At 34.7% G+C, this 17,517-nt stretch overlaps 1 protein-coding gene across 1 annotated transcript in view; it reads right to left on the bottom strand.

Moving 5' to 3' along the window:
• Window positions 1-17,517, bottom strand: part of LRP1B (LDL receptor related protein 1B) — a 1,461,391-nt gene that overhangs the window by 858,653 nt on the left and 585,221 nt on the right. The window contains 1 exon segment of the mRNA XM_032636635.1: window positions 3,461-3,517. Within this exon segment, the coding sequence (XP_032492526.1) occupies window positions 3,461-3,517 (57 nt within the window).

Genomic DNA, 17,517 nt, shown 5'->3' with positions numbered 1-17,517 from the left:
TGACGTGCACCTTCCCAGCTGAGGTCAAACAAGGCAATGCTCTGCCTTTTTGTTTCCACTTTCATACTGTATACAAATTTCCTTTTCCTGGTCTTTTTAGTACTACATTTTTTCTCATTTTTGTGCTTTCTGTTGGTGATTTGGCTGTTTAAAATGGCCCCCATGCGTCTTGCTGAAGTGCTATCTTGTATTCCTAAGTGCTATCTTGTATTCCTGGAAAAAATATGTGTTAAGTAAGCTTTATTCAGGCATGAGTTACAGCACAATTGGCCATGAGTTCAATGTTAATGAGTCAACAATTTATATTTAATAAGGTGTCTTTAAACAGAAGCACATATAAAATAAGTTTATGTATTGATCTCTTGATGAAAATATTGTGACCAGAGGCTCTCAAGAGCACAACCCTGGAATTCCCCAGGAGCAATGGTTCAATACTGGTTAATTCAGTGTTCATTGCAACTTTACAGAATATAACTATAATGAGTAATGAAAATCTACTATATTTGAAAAATTAAAACTCTGATTAATAATCAGGGAAAGCCAAATTAAATAATATTAAGCTGCATTATTTTAACCTATCAGATTTGGAATTTTTTTTTTTTTTAGGAAAGAAAAAAAGTGCATCAGTATTGAGCAGAGCATTGTTAAATCAAGTCTGCAACAGAAATATAGACTGGCACCACCTTTTGAAAAAGTAAATTGACAATATGCATAAATAGCCTTACATTTGTTCATAACTTTGGACTCCGTAAATTTTTTAGGAATTGGAACTGGTACTAGGGAAATTACTAGATCTGTGAACAAAAGTCTCCCTGTAATGTTGTTAATCACAGTATTATTCCTAAAAGAGACCCATATACAAAACTCAACTTCTAATTTTCTCCATCTCACATTTAAGTGGAAGCATAACACTGCTCTTTTCAAAAACAGTAAAGAAGAAACTGCTGGCAAGGAAAAGAATCCCTGTCAAAGAGAATTAGTGAACCAAAGAGATTTACTGCTCTCAGAGCAACTAAAAGCTCAGTTAAAAAAATAATAATAATAAATAAATAAAGAGAGAGAGAGAGAGAGAGAGAGAAAGAAACCTTGGATATTTCTAAAATAAAGAGCCACTAGAAAGCTTTCTTGAACAAACAATGGACAAAAATGAGGGTGACTTGTCTTAAAACAAGAACCCTCATGAAGCCTTTGGCTAACACAGTGCTGAATAAAGATTCTTTTAAATAACAATTGATTAGTTTGGTCCCCTTAAGAACACTTTCAGCTCCTTTTCTTAAAGTTCAAATGGCTGCTCAAGTCTAAACTACTCAGCATTAAATTCTAAATAAAGTTTGCAGTTCAGTGCTCTTTTTTTTTTTTTTAAAGTTTTAATTCTTTGGAAGAGTTCCTTACTAGCAAGAAATACCAACATTGCTGCCTCACCTCTGGGGATAGATGCCAAGATACTAAGAAAGATGATGTTTAAAATGCAAATGCTTTACCTTTAAATTCACGGCACACAGAATTATATCCAGGATGCTTATGTGTAATATCTTGTTTCTGATATACACAAACTACAAATTGGTAGCAGTCACTATTGAGATATTCAGATCCAGAGATACAGTAATATAAATGCATCTAGTATAAGTTTAGCTACTAGAAAATCCATGCAATTTTAAAGCAACACTCTCCATTCCCTAAAAGCCTAAAGAGTAGTTAATTAACAGGCAATTCATGAAACATTAAAGAAAAATCAAATAAGGAAAAAAGGCAATAATAAAATTATTCTCAAGGGAAACTCAGAATTAAGTAAATGTGTGTGGGTGTGTACATATATACACACACTTCAAGAAGGGAGGCATATTAATGCCAGGCAAACGTTCTATTTCACTTTTTCTTTGCTTTTATTGAAGTACAGTTTACATATACTATCATATTGGTTGCAGGTGTACAACACAGTGAGTGAGATACAACATTTATATACATTATCAATTGCTCACCATGGTAAGTCTAGTAAACCTTCTGTCACTATACAAAGTTATTACAGTATTATTGACTATATTCCATATACGGTTCACTACATCTCCGTGACATTAATTTCACAGCTGGAAGTTTGTACCTCTTAATCTCCTTCACCTATTTTGTCCCCCCACAGCCCTGGTAACCACCTGTTTGTTCTCTATATCTATATCTGTCCTATTTTGTTTGTTCATTTGTTTTGCTTTTTAGGTTCCACATATAAATGAAATCATATGGTATTTGTTTTTCTCTGTATGACATATTTTAGTTATCATACTATTCTCTAGGTTCATCCATGTTGTCACAAATGGCAAGATTTCATTATTTTTTATGGGTGAGTAATGACCCATTTTGTGTGTATATCTAGATCCATATCTAACTATAGATAGATAGATACAGATAAAGATATAGGTATAGCTATCAAATCCATCTTTATCCATTCATTCATCAATAGACACTGAGGCTGTTTCCATATCTTGCCCATAGTAATGCAATGAACATAGGGGTGCGTTATCTCTTTCCAAATAAGCATTTTAATTTTGTTTTTGAATAAATACCCAGAGGTGGAAGTGCTGGATCATATAATAGTTCAATCTTTAATTTTCTGAGAAACCTCTATACTTTTTTCTATAGTGGCTGCACCAATTTACATTGCTATCAACAGTTCATGAGAGTTCCTTTTTCTTCACATTCTTGCCCACACTTGCTTTTTGTTGTCTTTTTGATAATAGTCATTCTGATCAGTATGAGGTGATATTTCATTGTGGCTTTGATTAGCATTTCCCTGATGATTAGTGATGTTAGTGATACTGAGCATATTTTCATGTGTCTGTTGGCCATCTGTAGGTCTTCTTTAGAAAAATTTCTATTCAGGTCCTCTGCCCATTTTAAATTAGATTGTTTGTTTGCTAGCTTGTTTGTTTGTTTATTGAGTTGTGTAAGTTCTCTATACTTTTTTATATTAACCCTTTATTGGATATATCATTTGCAAATATCTTTACCCATTCAGAGGGTTGCTTCTGAATTTGTTGATGGTCTCATTCACTGTGAAAAAGCTTTTTAGTTTGATGTAGTCCTATTTCTTTATTTTTGCTTTTATTGCCCTTGACTGAGGAGACAGATCCAAAATAATATTGTTAAGATCAATATCAAAGAGCATACTTTCAATGTTTTCTTCTAGGTGTTTTATGGTTTAAGGGCTAAACTTAAGTCTTTAATCCATTTTGAGCTTATTTTTATATATGGTGTAAGAAAGTGGTTCATTTTCATTCTTTTGCACATAGCTGTCCAGTTTTCCCAACATCATTTATTGAAGAGACTTGCCTTTTCTCCACTGTATATTCTTGGCTACTTTGTCATAAATTAATTGACCACATAAGTATATGTTTATTTCTGGGCTCTCAATTCTGTTCCATTGGTCTCTGTGTCTGTCTTTATGGCAGTACCATACAATTTTGATTACTACAGCTTTGTAGTATAGTTTTAAATCAAGGATTGTGACACATCCAGCTTTGTTCTTCTTCCTTAAGATTGCTTTGGTTATTCAGGGTCTTTTCTGGTTCCACACAAATTTTAGGATTATTTGTTCCAGTTCTGTAAAATGCTATTTTGATAAGAATTACATTGAATCTGTAGATTCATTTGGTAACACAGACATTTTGACAATATTCAGTCTTCCATTCCATGAGCACAGAATACCTCTCCATTACTTTGTGTCTTCAATTATTTTTCATTAATGTCTTGTGATTTTTAATATACAGGTCTTTAATCTCCTTGCTTAAATTTATTCTTAGGTATTTTATTATTTTTGATGCAATTGTAAATGGGATTGTTTCCTTAATTTTGTTTTCTGAATTTGTAATTAGTGTATAGAAACATAATAAATTCCTGTATATTAGTTTTGCATCCTGCAACCTTGCTGATTTATTAGTTCTAATAGTTTTGGGGTGGAGTCTTCAGAGTTGTCCATATATAGTATAACTTTTAAAATTATTTTCTATTTTTGCTGTTTTAATCAAGTGATTTCCACTACCCTGTCTTCCAGATTGCTGATTTGTTCTTCTGTGTTCTCAGTCTGCTGTTGATTCTAGTGTACTTTTCATTTCAGTTACTGTATTCTTCAGTTCTGATTTGTTCTTTGTTTATGTTTTCTATCTCTTTGTTGAAATTCTTACTGAGTTCGTTCATTCTTCTCCCAAAACTGGTGAGCATTTTTACTACTATTGATTTCAACTCTTTATCTAGTAAATGTCTTATCTTCATTTTGTTTAGTTCTTTTCCCAAGGTTTTGTCCTGTTCTTTCATTTGGAAGGTATTTCTTCATCTTGTCACTTTGCCTAACTCTCTGTGTTTGTTTCTATGTATTAGATATATCAGCTAGGTCTCTTCATCCTGAAAGAGAGATCACATCTAGAAGGTGTCCTGTGGGGTTCAGTGATGCATTCTCTGCTGGTCACCAGAGCCAGGTACTCCATGGGTATTCTCTGTGTGAGCAGCATGTGTCCTTCTGTTGTGGTTGGATTGTGATTGCTGCAAGCATGCTGGTGGGTAGGGTTTGCTCCCAGGCCAGCTGGCTGGAAGGCCCAGCTGCCACTGCTGTGGGCCTGCTGGTGGCGGGGCTGGCCCTGGGCCCACCTGGCTGAGCAGTCCACATGACACTTTAATGGGCACACTGTTGTGTGAAGTCAGCTCCTGGAGCAGAAACCACTTTGGAGGGGTGTCATTACAGGCTGGGGCATCCCTCTGGGTGGGGCAGAGCTTGCCTCATGGTGCAGGAGCCACTTTGGAAGAGCACCAGTGCTAGCCAGGGTTGCTTGCTAATGGGGTGGGGCTGGAGCCACTTTGGAGGGGCCAGCTGTGGTAGGTCCTCATGGGAACACTGGGGCAGGGTACACAATGTTAGCTAAGTTGATGGAGAATTACTGAAATGGTACCCACCAGTGCCAGGCAACTAGAAGGAGAGTTAAAAATTTAAAAAAATTGCCTGCCATCACTTCCATCTCCATATTATGTTTCACCAGATCCTTATCCCTCTAGCACATACCCTAGTTAGAGGATCTCCTTGTTGTATGACCCAGGTGGTTTTCAAGCTGCTGCCTCTGCACTATGACTTGGAGCAAGTGAGTCTGTGCTGAGCCTTTCAAGAATGGAGTGTCAGTTTCCCACAGCCCTTCGCTCTCCTGGACAGAAGCCCTCCTGGTTTTCAAAGCTAGATGTTATGGAGGCTCATCTTCCTGGTGCAGTCTCCTGGGCTGGAGGCCTGATGTGAGGCTTGGACCTTCAGTTGTCATATCCCTCCTGCCAGAGGGTGGCTACGTCAGGGTGTGGGTTCTGACTAGATGGAGTTTCTGCCCCTACCTGTCTTGATGTGGCCTTTTCTTTATATTCTTAGTTACAGAAAAAAAAATCTATTCTGCTAGTCTTCAGGTCATTCTTAGAGAGAGTTTTTCTAAATGTAGTTGTAGTTTTGATGTGTCCATGGGAGAAGGTGAGCTCAGTACTCTGCCACCTTGATCTAGACTCACTGGAAATGTTCTGTTTCTAAATGAGGGGGTATCCCACAGCTATGCTTCATTTTATTAAAATGGCCCACTTGAAGGTAGTTATCCCTTTAATACATTTGTAGCAATGTTCGTTCCGTCTTGAATTTATACGATAAACATGATGGAGAGTAAAAATCAATGAAGCAAAAATACAAATTTTACAGAACTCTCACCTATTTAGAAACAAAATTATGATATATTCATAATCAGTAACTATGAATACCCTTTCTTAGTATTATTTTTCCTCTCACAAAAGAATGTAAACTTTCAAGGATTACATTCATTTGAAGTAATATTTTAAACATTTTACCTTGTGATTTGACCACACTTTTTCTTTATCCCAGACAGTTTTTACTATGTAGTCCGAGAATAGGCTAGAGATAAGCAAACTTATCAGCTTGGCACTCATGTGTCAAAAGAATGGAATAGGATTCAAAAAAAAAGATCATATTCTGGATTCTGTTCTACTAATTTCCTGAGGTTGTGGGCTGGTCACTTAATCTCTCTTGACCAGGTTATTGCCTTCTCTGTCAATCTTTAAAATTCTGCTTCTATGGCTCAAATGACAGGTTTCAGGACTGACAATGTGATGAAGGTAGTGGCTCATTAGCATGGGAAATATTACCATAAGAAACACTCTGTCTCAACTATTTAAATCATTATAGAACACATGTTCTCAACACAAAGACTATGACATTTTTTGGCTTTTAGCTCTCCTTCCCAGAGATAACTAGTTATTATCATGTTCTCATGTAATCTTTCAGGGATTTTCTATGTATAAAAACTGTGTTCTGTGTGTAATGTGTTTTACTGGATGTGAGCCAAGACCAAACCAGTTTTAGACTTAAGTAAATGTAAGATGAAAGAAATAAAAACATCAAATTAATGATACTGATGGCATTCAGGACACAATACTCCAAAGTATGGCACCTTGGTATTCAATATATTGAATATCTTAAGCTGAAAGAATTTGAGAAAATAGCAGAAATAGGAAAGTCACCCTAACCTTCGCTCCCCTCAACCTTCTTCTCTGAAACAGGTCACAAAACTCCCGTGTGAAAGGTACCCTCCATGTACCAGAAGAAAGGAAGACATTCTGATTACCATGGATGGGAAATTTGGGACTGAGAAATCTGTACAAACAAAACTTTGTTAAACTAACGCTTACCTTCCTAGTTACTTTTCACCATTTACTACCCAAGCCTAGATCTCGCTGCCTTGTCAGTTCCTCACAAATTTATTGTCTTGGTTTGTGTGTGTGTGTGTGTGTGTGTGTGTGTTTGTGTATGTATGTGTGTGTGTGTAAAAGGTATAAAAGTTTTCTGGTCTGGTCACTTCTTCAGGTCTTCATTCTCTTGTGAAGGGTCCCATGTACATGATGAAATACATTAAAATCAGTATGCTTTTATCCCGTTAATCTGTCTTCATCAGTTTAACTTTCAGATCCAGTCAGGGATCCTAAGAAGGTCGAGGGAAACTTTTTCCTTCCCCACAATACAGTATATCTGTCTAGTAAGGCATATGTACTAAAAATGTGTTTTTACCTTTAGCAACATCACCTTACCTTATGATCTGTCTAGACTTTTTACCCTTCTCCCTAGCCCATACCCAAGATGCTGTCCCTGCCAAACTACTTCATTTCCCTGACTTATTGTGCTATTTTCTCTAAAAAAAATCATATTGTTCCCTTTACCTAAAATATCTCCCTTCCTTCTGTCTTCTCTTCCAATTCCTACTCATTGTTCAAGACTCAGTTCAGATTATTGCTTACAGGAAGTTAGCCTGACTTGTAAGACAAAGTTAAGCACATCTCTCCTAAAACTCTTATTCAATTGCTATTGTTTTTAAGGTCTGTTTTTCCCACTAGACAGTGACTTTAAATGTCAGGCAACAGAACCTGGATGCTATGCGTCTTTGCATCCCTACTTCTAAGTACCAGGCCATCATAGGAAGGGTTTGAATTTTTTCTGTCATTAATAAAGAAGCCATTGATAGCACTGTTAATGTTAAGTTGTATTTTATTCAGAATTCTTTCCTTTTAGAGATTTCATTTCAGTCAGGGTGCCATTTTGTACATGCTAAAGGCCATCTTTTACAAGGCAGTTTTATGTCTGTACTGTGTGATTGAGAGTGTAAACATGAGTAGCCTTTGTATAAAAGTAAGGTATTTGGGGCTTCCCTGGTGGCGGGAAGATCTTCCCGGTCCAGGAAGATCTCACAACAGTGAGAGGCCCACATACCGCAAAAAAAAAAAAAAAAAAAAAAAAAAAAAGTAAGGTATTTGCAACAAAAATATCCTATTCAAATTTATGAACTATTCCAGTCTTGTCAATGACACTGCACTTCTATCTCTTTCCATCTAAAGCATTTCAGCTTCTTTTGGTATTTATTTTCATCATATATTTTCAGCAACTGAAAGGATGGAATCTATAAATTAATCTAGCAATTACATTAAAATTATAAATATTAATTTTTTCACCAAAGGCATTTTTTCAATAGCTACTTATTGGACCAGGTTCTGTTCTAAGAGCTGAATATATAACAGTGAACACAACATGCAACATGACCAGAACTTTAGAGTTTAAATTCTAGTGAGGTGAGCAGAGTCAAAAAATAAATAAGTAAAATACTTAGAATCTTATATGCTAATAATGCTATGGAAAAAATATAGCAGAAAATGAGTTGGGTAACACTGGGAGGGGGGTTTGATTTGAGTCAGGTAGTCAGGGAAGACCTTACTGAGAAACAAATACTAAGGAGGTAAGGCAATGCACCACGTATTATTAAGGAAGAAGCATTCCAGATAAAGAGAACAGCAAGGCCCTTAGGTAAATATATCCAGTTAATATCCAAGAGCAGCAGCATGGCAGCGTGAGCTGCAGAGTGGAGGGAGGAGGAGGAAAGCTGTGAGTCATGAAGTTAAAGAGGTAAAGAAATAAGAACTTTAACTATTGAGAAGACTTTGGCTTTTATTTTGAGGGATATGTGAAGCCACTGGCAAATTCAAAGCAGAGGAGGGCTATGATCTAACATACATTTTAATAGGATGTTGGGTTAGAAACAGAAGAAGAAAAACCAAGAAGCAAGAGAAGATACTCAAAAGAGGTGGCATGTGTCACAAGCTGGATCCTAAGGTACATGGGAAAGATTTGTGAAATTTACAAGGGATGAATCTACATTTTTCACCCCTATCATCCTCTAGTGATAGATGCAACAGACAAATGGTGAGTGGTGAGATCGACATATTGGGAGTATTATACTAACCTTTCTATCCTCAAAATGTTTGGTGTCTGAGATGAAAAAAATATAAATACAACTATGAAATGAAAGTATAATGAAGCAAAAGAGGGGAGAGGTAGGGCTAAGGAATGAGGTGACCTTTAAGGATAACCACAAACTTAGATAGCAATCCTCAATTATTTAGCATCTCTTGACTATGGTTTCAAGGTATTACTACACAGATATACTTAGCTGTTAGAAGAGTTTTAATAGAGACATATCCTACTCCAAGTATATGAAGAAGTTATTGTTATTGCAGTTTGGGCTGCGATAACAAAGATACTATAGACTAAATGGCTTAAACAACAAACATGTATTTCTCACAGTTCTGGAGGCTGGGAAGTTTGAGATTAAGGCATCAGCAGATTCAATGTCTGATGCATAGATGACTGTCTTCTCACTGTGTCCTCATATAGTGGAGAGAGAGAGAGAGAGAGAGAGAGAGTGCGAGTTCTGGGCTCTTCATCCCTTTATAAGAGCACCAATATCATCATGGGGGCTCCACCTCCATGACCTCATCTAAATCTAATTACCGCCTAAAAGCACCACCTCCAAATATCAACACGTTGGGGATTAAACCTAACGTGAGTTCTGAGAGGACACACTTAGTCCATAGCATCCAGGTTGGATGCAGCCTGTGAAAAGCTGAAAATAATCTTATTAGTCATTGTACTCAATCTAAGCAATGACGTGCCAACTGAAGATGTCAGTAGGTTGGATGCAGCCTGTGAAAAGCTGAAAATAATCTTATTAGTCATTGTACTCAATCTAAGCAATGACGTGCCAACTGAAGATGTCAGTAACGAGAATCACATGGTTGGAAAGGTTCTAGGATGACTTCTCGAAGAAGTATAGAGGATGGATTGCAGATGAGTTCAAGAAGAAGGAAACTAGAGGCCTAGAGGTCATTTGCTAGGATATTACCTTAGTTCAGGTCTTTGGGAGTCAGAAAAAAATAAAGAATATTTATGGGGTTTTAATAAATTCTAATTAAATGGGTTAACTGACAAGTCTCCTACATTCTGGAATAACATAAAGACATTATGGAAGGGAATGATTAAGTAGAATATATATGTATTCTCCATGTTTTGTCTATATTAGGGTACTAATATTAACGATTCTGATCATGACACTAAAATGCAATTTTATTCTAAATAAAAATAATGAAGAGTTTTCTTTTTTCCTTTGAAACTATGTTTAAGGACTAGTTCTGTAAATAGCAATGTGTTTATCTTGACAATATGATGTTAAATGTAATGATCATTTTTGATTCCTAAGCAAAAGGACTATGTATTGCACACATATACTTCTGTCCTATGACTGTGATTTGTCATTAGTGTATTTAAAACTGTTACAGTTGTAAGAGGAAACTTCATCATTTTGATTTTGAAATATGAATATTATAGAAATATATGTATTCATTATAGAATATAATATGAAGTTATCACATTAAAATATGGAAATTGAATTAAAATGAGTTCTTTATATTTACAAATATTTGAAACAAATATTCAGTGGTTATTTTTGTCTTTTTAAAAAATTGTTTTTGCTAACATTCCTAGGCAATTTATGTAAATATGATGTGTAAGTTACCTAGATAATTGCTTTTATGTTTCTTCTAATTGCAATATAATCCACACCCCTTTCACTAAATCTTTAAAGTGTTTTCAGTTATGTGTTACACACTTAGGTCCCTCAATTTTAATCAGTAATTCAGTAGGCCCACCATCTCCCTGACAGCTCCTAAAGAACTTCTACCAAATCCCAGGGACTTCTTAGAAAGTAACAGGTAAACCAGTATAATCTTCATTTTTACTGTAGAGTAAATTGAAGCCTGAAAAGTTTATGTAATTTCCTCAGTGTAACAGAGGAGGAACAGACCTGGGACCATGACAATGATTTTTTTCACAAATTCAGTACCTTTTTAATATTCCACCTTGACAAAAAATCGCTTTGTTCAACAAAGAATGGCAATTTTGTATTATGTATGCACTGTTATTTCCACAAGATGACACTTCCATCTTCTTACCACACACGGATCACACATTCTGATTTTCCTTTGATCGCATATTTTATGAAGTTTCGTTCTTAGTCTTGCAGCTCATTTTGCTATCCCCTGACCACTTACATAACCTTGTTAGCTAGTATATAACATTAAGCTGTCTGATCATGTTTATATCTTTCAGTTTCATACTTCCAACAGATTTTATTAAAATTTTACTTAATCCTTTTTTGTGATTATTAATAAAGATTACAAGCAAACCTAGGAATGACTTAAGTACCTTTTCATTTATCATTGACCTTATCCTGCTGTCATTTTTTTCCTTCTCCAAATCAATACAATGAAAGTAATTTCATCTATTTTATGAACAGGAAGATAATGTGGTCTCTGTAGGATAAGAATTATATGTTTGTTTATTTCACTTTTTTTTGGTAATTCAAAAGTAACATTTTAGGTGTGGTCGAATTTAAATATTGAATACTACTGCTCCTAGAGTTCATTCTTGGTGCTTTGTGCTACTTTTAGTGGAGTTTGTTTTAAAATACTTGTACTGTGGTCTTTTTAAAATGTTTCAGAATCAAGCTGCACCAGATACTAAGAGACAGATGGTAAGTAGTTTTAACTCCAAGCCATTGAATAGGAAGTGGAGAAAGAAAAAGAAAATAAGAAAAAAACACAAAAATTGGAAGGCTTAGAAATACCTTAGATTGATCTTACCATGAGAGACTAACATATTAGACTACACTGCTTTCTTTTCCGAATTATATAGTGATTCCTAACTTTAAAGAAGTATTGACATGGGATTGGGGCAAATAATATAAATTTAAAACTTCTGAATATTAGCAGAAAAGTTATTTCAAAAAGATAAAACTGAAGAACAGTCCTATAGTATGGTTCCAAATAAGTATGCAATACATTTATTCCAAAGAATAGGAAGTGATGAATTTCTATAAATGTCAGTCTCAGAAATTCAATTTGTTGACTTCAAGATGAATTAAACTGACTTAATTAAGTTACAATGTAACTCAATCAAATAAACAGACAAAAATATAAATAGCTAAACAAATCACTAATCTCTGAAATATACCAGTGTTTCTCAAATTCACTAATTTAAAAAGAAGTGCTGGGTTCTTGTTCAAAATACAGATTCCTAGGCCATATCTGGAGATAGTAAGCCAACAGGTTTGAATAGTACTAAGCTATAATCATTTTTAATCAAGTCCCCAAATCAGGCAAGTATGAGAAACACTGAAACAAAGGGTCAGTTGCTGGCATGGGTCATGGTCTTGAGGTACATTATTTGTTTGTAATTCTGAATCTGACAGTCAATATATTTTAAAGTAAAAATAAGGATTTGGTTTGAATTTAAAATTAAGTTCAGACTTTTCTTGAATGTATCATTTGTCAAATCCATCCTTTTGTATGTCCTCCTGTCGACATTAAGTTACTTGAGCACAGGAACTAGATTGTCTTTATTTAGAGCTTAACTGCCAATACCAAAGTCCAGAAACTTTTGCATCATCTTTGATCAAACTTTTTGCTAAATGAGTGAATGCATTAATTACTATGTACAGAAATTACCTGTATGAGGGAATATTTTAGTTTATTCAGAGATTTAAAAATTTAAGAATTTGAAGTTTGAAATATCCTAAATGCACAGTTTGTATTAAATATTTTTGTCCCCCGGAAATGGCTACCAACTATTCCATAGATAAAGGGGAAAAAAGTCTCCTGATTTTCAATTTCAGGTACTTCCAATGATCATATCCCACTACCAAATAACTATTATGTCTTCTAGATGCACCCCCAAAATCAGTTGACTTCCAACCAGGTATACTATTTGTTCCCTTTCCATGTTCGATTGCCTTTTCGAACTCTTTTTAACAGAACACATCATTTTCTTTCAAATAGCTGGTCAAAAAGTTGACTTTTTTACAGCAGTTCACATGTTTATAAAGCTCTCTTTAGGACTATATGGAACATAACAGATAGAAATTTCCTAAATATTTCCTTTTCTGAGAGTAAAGAGATAGAAATATTTTATATATATATATATATATATATATATATATATTACATATATTTCACTGACTCCAATTCTAAGTACTTAAGATAATTTAAAAACACATATTTTGCACAGTCTGGATCAAACTCTGTTATAATGTTTTTAATATACGTTATTGAATTTTTAGCTCTCACAACAATCCAATGAGATACTTTATTATCGCCATGTAAGAGAGGAGGTACCTAACTACTTAATTTCCTTTTTTGGGAATTCTTGTATAGGAACTTATAAAAATTACAACTCTATTAATATTAAGGTTAGAAATTCTCAAAGCTCAAGACAAACATACAAACTTGTCTTTAAAATTCAAAGCAATATTAGTAACTACAGTAAAGCAATGTCTATAGGGAATTCTGAAATACTACATGGACGCACAAAAGAAAAAGCCTGCCTTCTCCGCAGGTATCAGAGATTTCTGTATTGCATACTAACTGTTCAGGCAGTTAATTTGCACTAATCAGCTGGAGACAAAGGGAGAGAAATTTACAGTAACTTGATGAGTTAATTTTGTGTTTTATAGTTATTGCCTTCCTGGGTTGCTAAATGCTCCATCTTTAACATAGTTTTGAGATATTACAGATGCCTTCCTCAAAACCAGGCAACACATGTGTGAACACTTAAAGTCATCTGAATGTTCTTGCACTCATTTGTTCTAAAAGGAAACCTAGGTCTTCTACACTGAAAAAGAATAAGAAAAGGATAGACTGAGGGCCTTTCCAAATACTCCCAATAGATTCTCCCCCACTGCAGTCTCTTTCAATACATTTTATTTAAAGGTCTGTATGCATAATCTTTCAAAACATTTGTTAAATATTCTAGGAGTTTTCAAATTAAAAATAAGGTGGCAGACATATTCTCTTTAAAGAGTGAGAGAGGAGAGTGTAGCTTCACACTGACACTTGGGAGATGATTACATCCTCTTCCCAAAGGACTGAATAAAGTATGCCATTTTCATGAATATACTCTATTACGGTCTCAAGATTACTCCGTCAAAGTACTTTAATTGCAAAGAGAAAGTACACTGTCCTGGAGAAAACTAAAGCAATAAATCAAAAAGTAATTTATGCATGTCCTGTTAAGATTCTAAAGACCAAAAACACTGCTCAATGTTAAACCCAAGAGACCTTTCACTTTTTTTTTTCAATTCAATTCAGGAAAGCCATTAAGTGTCATGTATAAAGAGCTGTGCTCACAGAGTAGGGGATACTAAGATGAATATGGTCTCCAATCCTGGCCTAAGGAGGGTCTTCCATATTGCTTTCAACAAGCAAATGAATATCTATCATACTGAAGGTCTATAATAATCATAACTTTGTATTCTAGCAAAAGATCACCAAAAACACTTCTCATGATTTTGAGGGGGAAAAAATGTCACTTAATAAAAAAACAAAATAAAAATAAAAAGAGAGAGAGAGAGAGAAGGCAGGAAATACTCAATTATTTAGAAACATGCTGCAGTTCTGGCACCTTTCACTTATTACAGCTCTCCATAAGTAACAGAAGTAGAAGAACAAGCATTTAACTCTCTGAGGATGAATAAATTCCACAACTGAAATTTTCCATTTTTTTTAAAGAAAGTGATGCATGGATTAAAGCAGTTTACTTTACACCAGTCAAAATACTGGCTTCTTGTAATGTAACCAAACCCTCAAGGAAAGCAGTTTTTTTTTTTTTTTTTTCTGTTAAGAATCTTATAGAAAAGGCTTTGGGATGGGACTTTTAGTCCATTCCTTTAAAAAGTGAATTTGATGACCATATACTATCCACAATTTTTTTTTTAATGCCTAGGTTTGATCATCTCTAAAATGGGTATCCTATTTAGGTAGAAGAATATGAAATTAACAATGTTTGATCATTTTTAACCTATATAAAGGGCAATATATCGATCAGTTTTCCTCTCTCAGATACCATATAGTATGATTATATCAAATGGAAACTTCTGTGAAAATATTTTGCAAATTATAAATGGCTATCGGATATAAAGTAAAATAAGATAAAACTTTCACGTAAATAGTCATAATCTCTGGAAAGTTTCTGGTATTTTTACTTTTAAATCTAAAGTTCTGTGATTTTGTGTTCTAAAGTGGGCTCATCATTTTGCTCTTGGGTCTAGAAATGAAGAAAGTTAAAACCAAGGCAATTCCTTAAGACAGAGAACGATTGCTTTATTTTATTTTACTTATTCTACTTCATTAGTCTAGACTCAGTCATGAGAATCCTGACAGGACTTCATAACAAGAAGTTATAGTCAGAAAACATCAGGTATTAATTAAGATACCCCTCAATTCAACTTCACCTTATAGAGTCCACCATGAATTGTACACTGGAATTCTGCTCTAATAGCTTTTAACAATAATGAAAACATAATATTAATGGCTTTATTGGTACTTTTTCAGGGTTAGCTTCTGGGTTAAGCAATTTATGTATTTTAGAGAGCATAGGTCCTTGGAAAAGACAGAGTTGCTTGGAATCCAATCCTAATAGTGCCGTTTAGCAGCTATGAGGTATTGGCAAGGTATTAAATCTCTGTAAACCTCAGTTTCCTCATCTGTGTGATGGAAACATGAACAATAAAACTTCAGAGAGCTATTGTCAAATTTAAATGCAATAATCCATGTGAATGTTAAACTATACCTTGTTTAGAAGTATCTATAAATCCTATTTTAAATCCGATAATTCAGAGATATCACAGTAGACCACATCTGAGGGATTTATAACATCACCCCATCCAAACCTCAGCCTTGGGAAAGATTATATCACTTGACAACTTATGATGAGAGTACAGTCAGAGAAAGTAGGTACCTTAACATAATAGTTGCTTTGCCTTGTCACCAGATGGTGAGTGTGTCTTCTTTAGTAACTTTTAAAGTACTAGCTTTGGCCTTTTAAGAAGTGAACTGTTAAATACACATATATAATTGAGAGCTTCCTTAACTATTTCAAATGCTTTATCATCTCTGTATCTGGTTTCAAGTTACAGTATTAACACATTATTGACCGGGGGATTTTTGCAGGAACTAATGCCTGTGGCCATAATATGTCTCGGTCAAAAATGTGTTAATAGGGGCTTCCTTGGTGGCGCAGTGGTTGAGAGTCCGCCTGCCGATACGGGGACACGAGTTCGTGCCCCGGTCCGGGAAGATCCCACATGCCGCAGAGCGGCTGGGCCCGTGAGCCATGGCCGCTGAGCCTGCGCATCCGGAGCCTGTGCTCCGCAACGGGAGAGGCCACAAGAATGAGAGGCCCGCATACCACACACACACACACACAAAAATGTGTTAATAAATACTCTGAATATATCTCTTTAATGTATATACTTTAACAAACTTACGTTCTGTAAGAGTATTTAACTATTACTCTAAGCAAGCTCTCTGACATACAGAATTACAACACGAAATGATCAAACTTTGAGTCACGTTTTGTTTGTGAGGTATCAAATTTGTTACTTCTGTCTAAATGCTAAATTGACCCTTAAAACTACCTTTTTCATAAAAAGTTATAGCTCTATTAGTCAATAAAAACATATTCCAAACCAATAGTTCACTTTTATACAATTCTCACATACTTGGAGAAAGGCAACTAACTACATCTTCCTCACAATTTTCTAGCTTCAATTTAGTTAAACTGCTTTTTGCTCTCCCCTGGTATCTTCGTGAATGCTTTTCTATTTGAAATAAAAGAGAGAAAAAGTTTGAATGGGAAATAGATACATTACCTATAAATTTAGCAAGCTTGATGTGGCACGTCTCAGTTGCAATTAGTTCTAAAGTGATACATAAATTCTTAGCTCCTTTCAGAATGAAAATATTGTTTTAGAACAGAAAGTAAGTGGAGGAGAGGAAATGAGAGAAGGAGATGGGGGGAGAGAGGGAGGTCAGAAATTAAGCACATTTCTTTATTTGTTAAATTATTTTTCCATTTAAAGTCTGATAACAACTAAAATGTTCATAAAATATGAAATGAAAGCATAAATAAAAGTGGTAGCACAGAAAAGACCAAAATTGGTAGTAAAAGGAAATAGAGCTTGGGGATCTCACCAAATTTAGAAACTTGTATACATTATTCATGTGTTTGATTTCCCAAGGCTATTGATATTTTATAAATTTTCTCTTTTATTTTTTCTCTTCTCCTTTCCTTTCCCTCATTTTCCCTCTTTACCAGAAAAAAAAAATTATAATAGCTGGAAACTTTGCTTTCTCTATTTTTTTCAGGTATTTAAATCTGAGGACAATTTTACAAAGTCTAACAGTTTACTGGGAAGCACCATATTGTTATTCTCTCACTCAGCTTCTTTGTGTGTCTTCTCTTTTTATTTGTCGAAAGCAAAATGATGTACTGCACACAAAAACTGTAACAATTCTTTTAAGAAACTCAAACAAATATAAGATAGTATATATTCTTTCTCTATCATTTTAGGTATATAGCCATGTTAATTCATCTTTGTGGAGCTGTTCTGTGATATTACACTTTCCTTTCATTTTTATACCTAGTTTTATAGTTCCAAGGTCCTTCTTTTCATTGAATTAAACCTTACTTTATGACCTCATTCACCCACTTCTGCCCCTTTTTAGCTTATCTAACTATCCCAGCTCACCTAACCTTTACACTGTTTAGAGTAGGATGAAGAAATC

This window comes from Phocoena sinus, chromosome 7 (genome assembly GCF_008692025.1).
Source record: "Phocoena sinus isolate mPhoSin1 chromosome 7, mPhoSin1.pri, whole genome shotgun sequence".
NCBI classification, from domain to species: domain Eukaryota; kingdom Metazoa; phylum Chordata; class Mammalia; order Artiodactyla; family Phocoenidae; genus Phocoena; species Phocoena sinus.
This window is presented reverse-complemented; position numbering and strand designations above follow the sequence as displayed.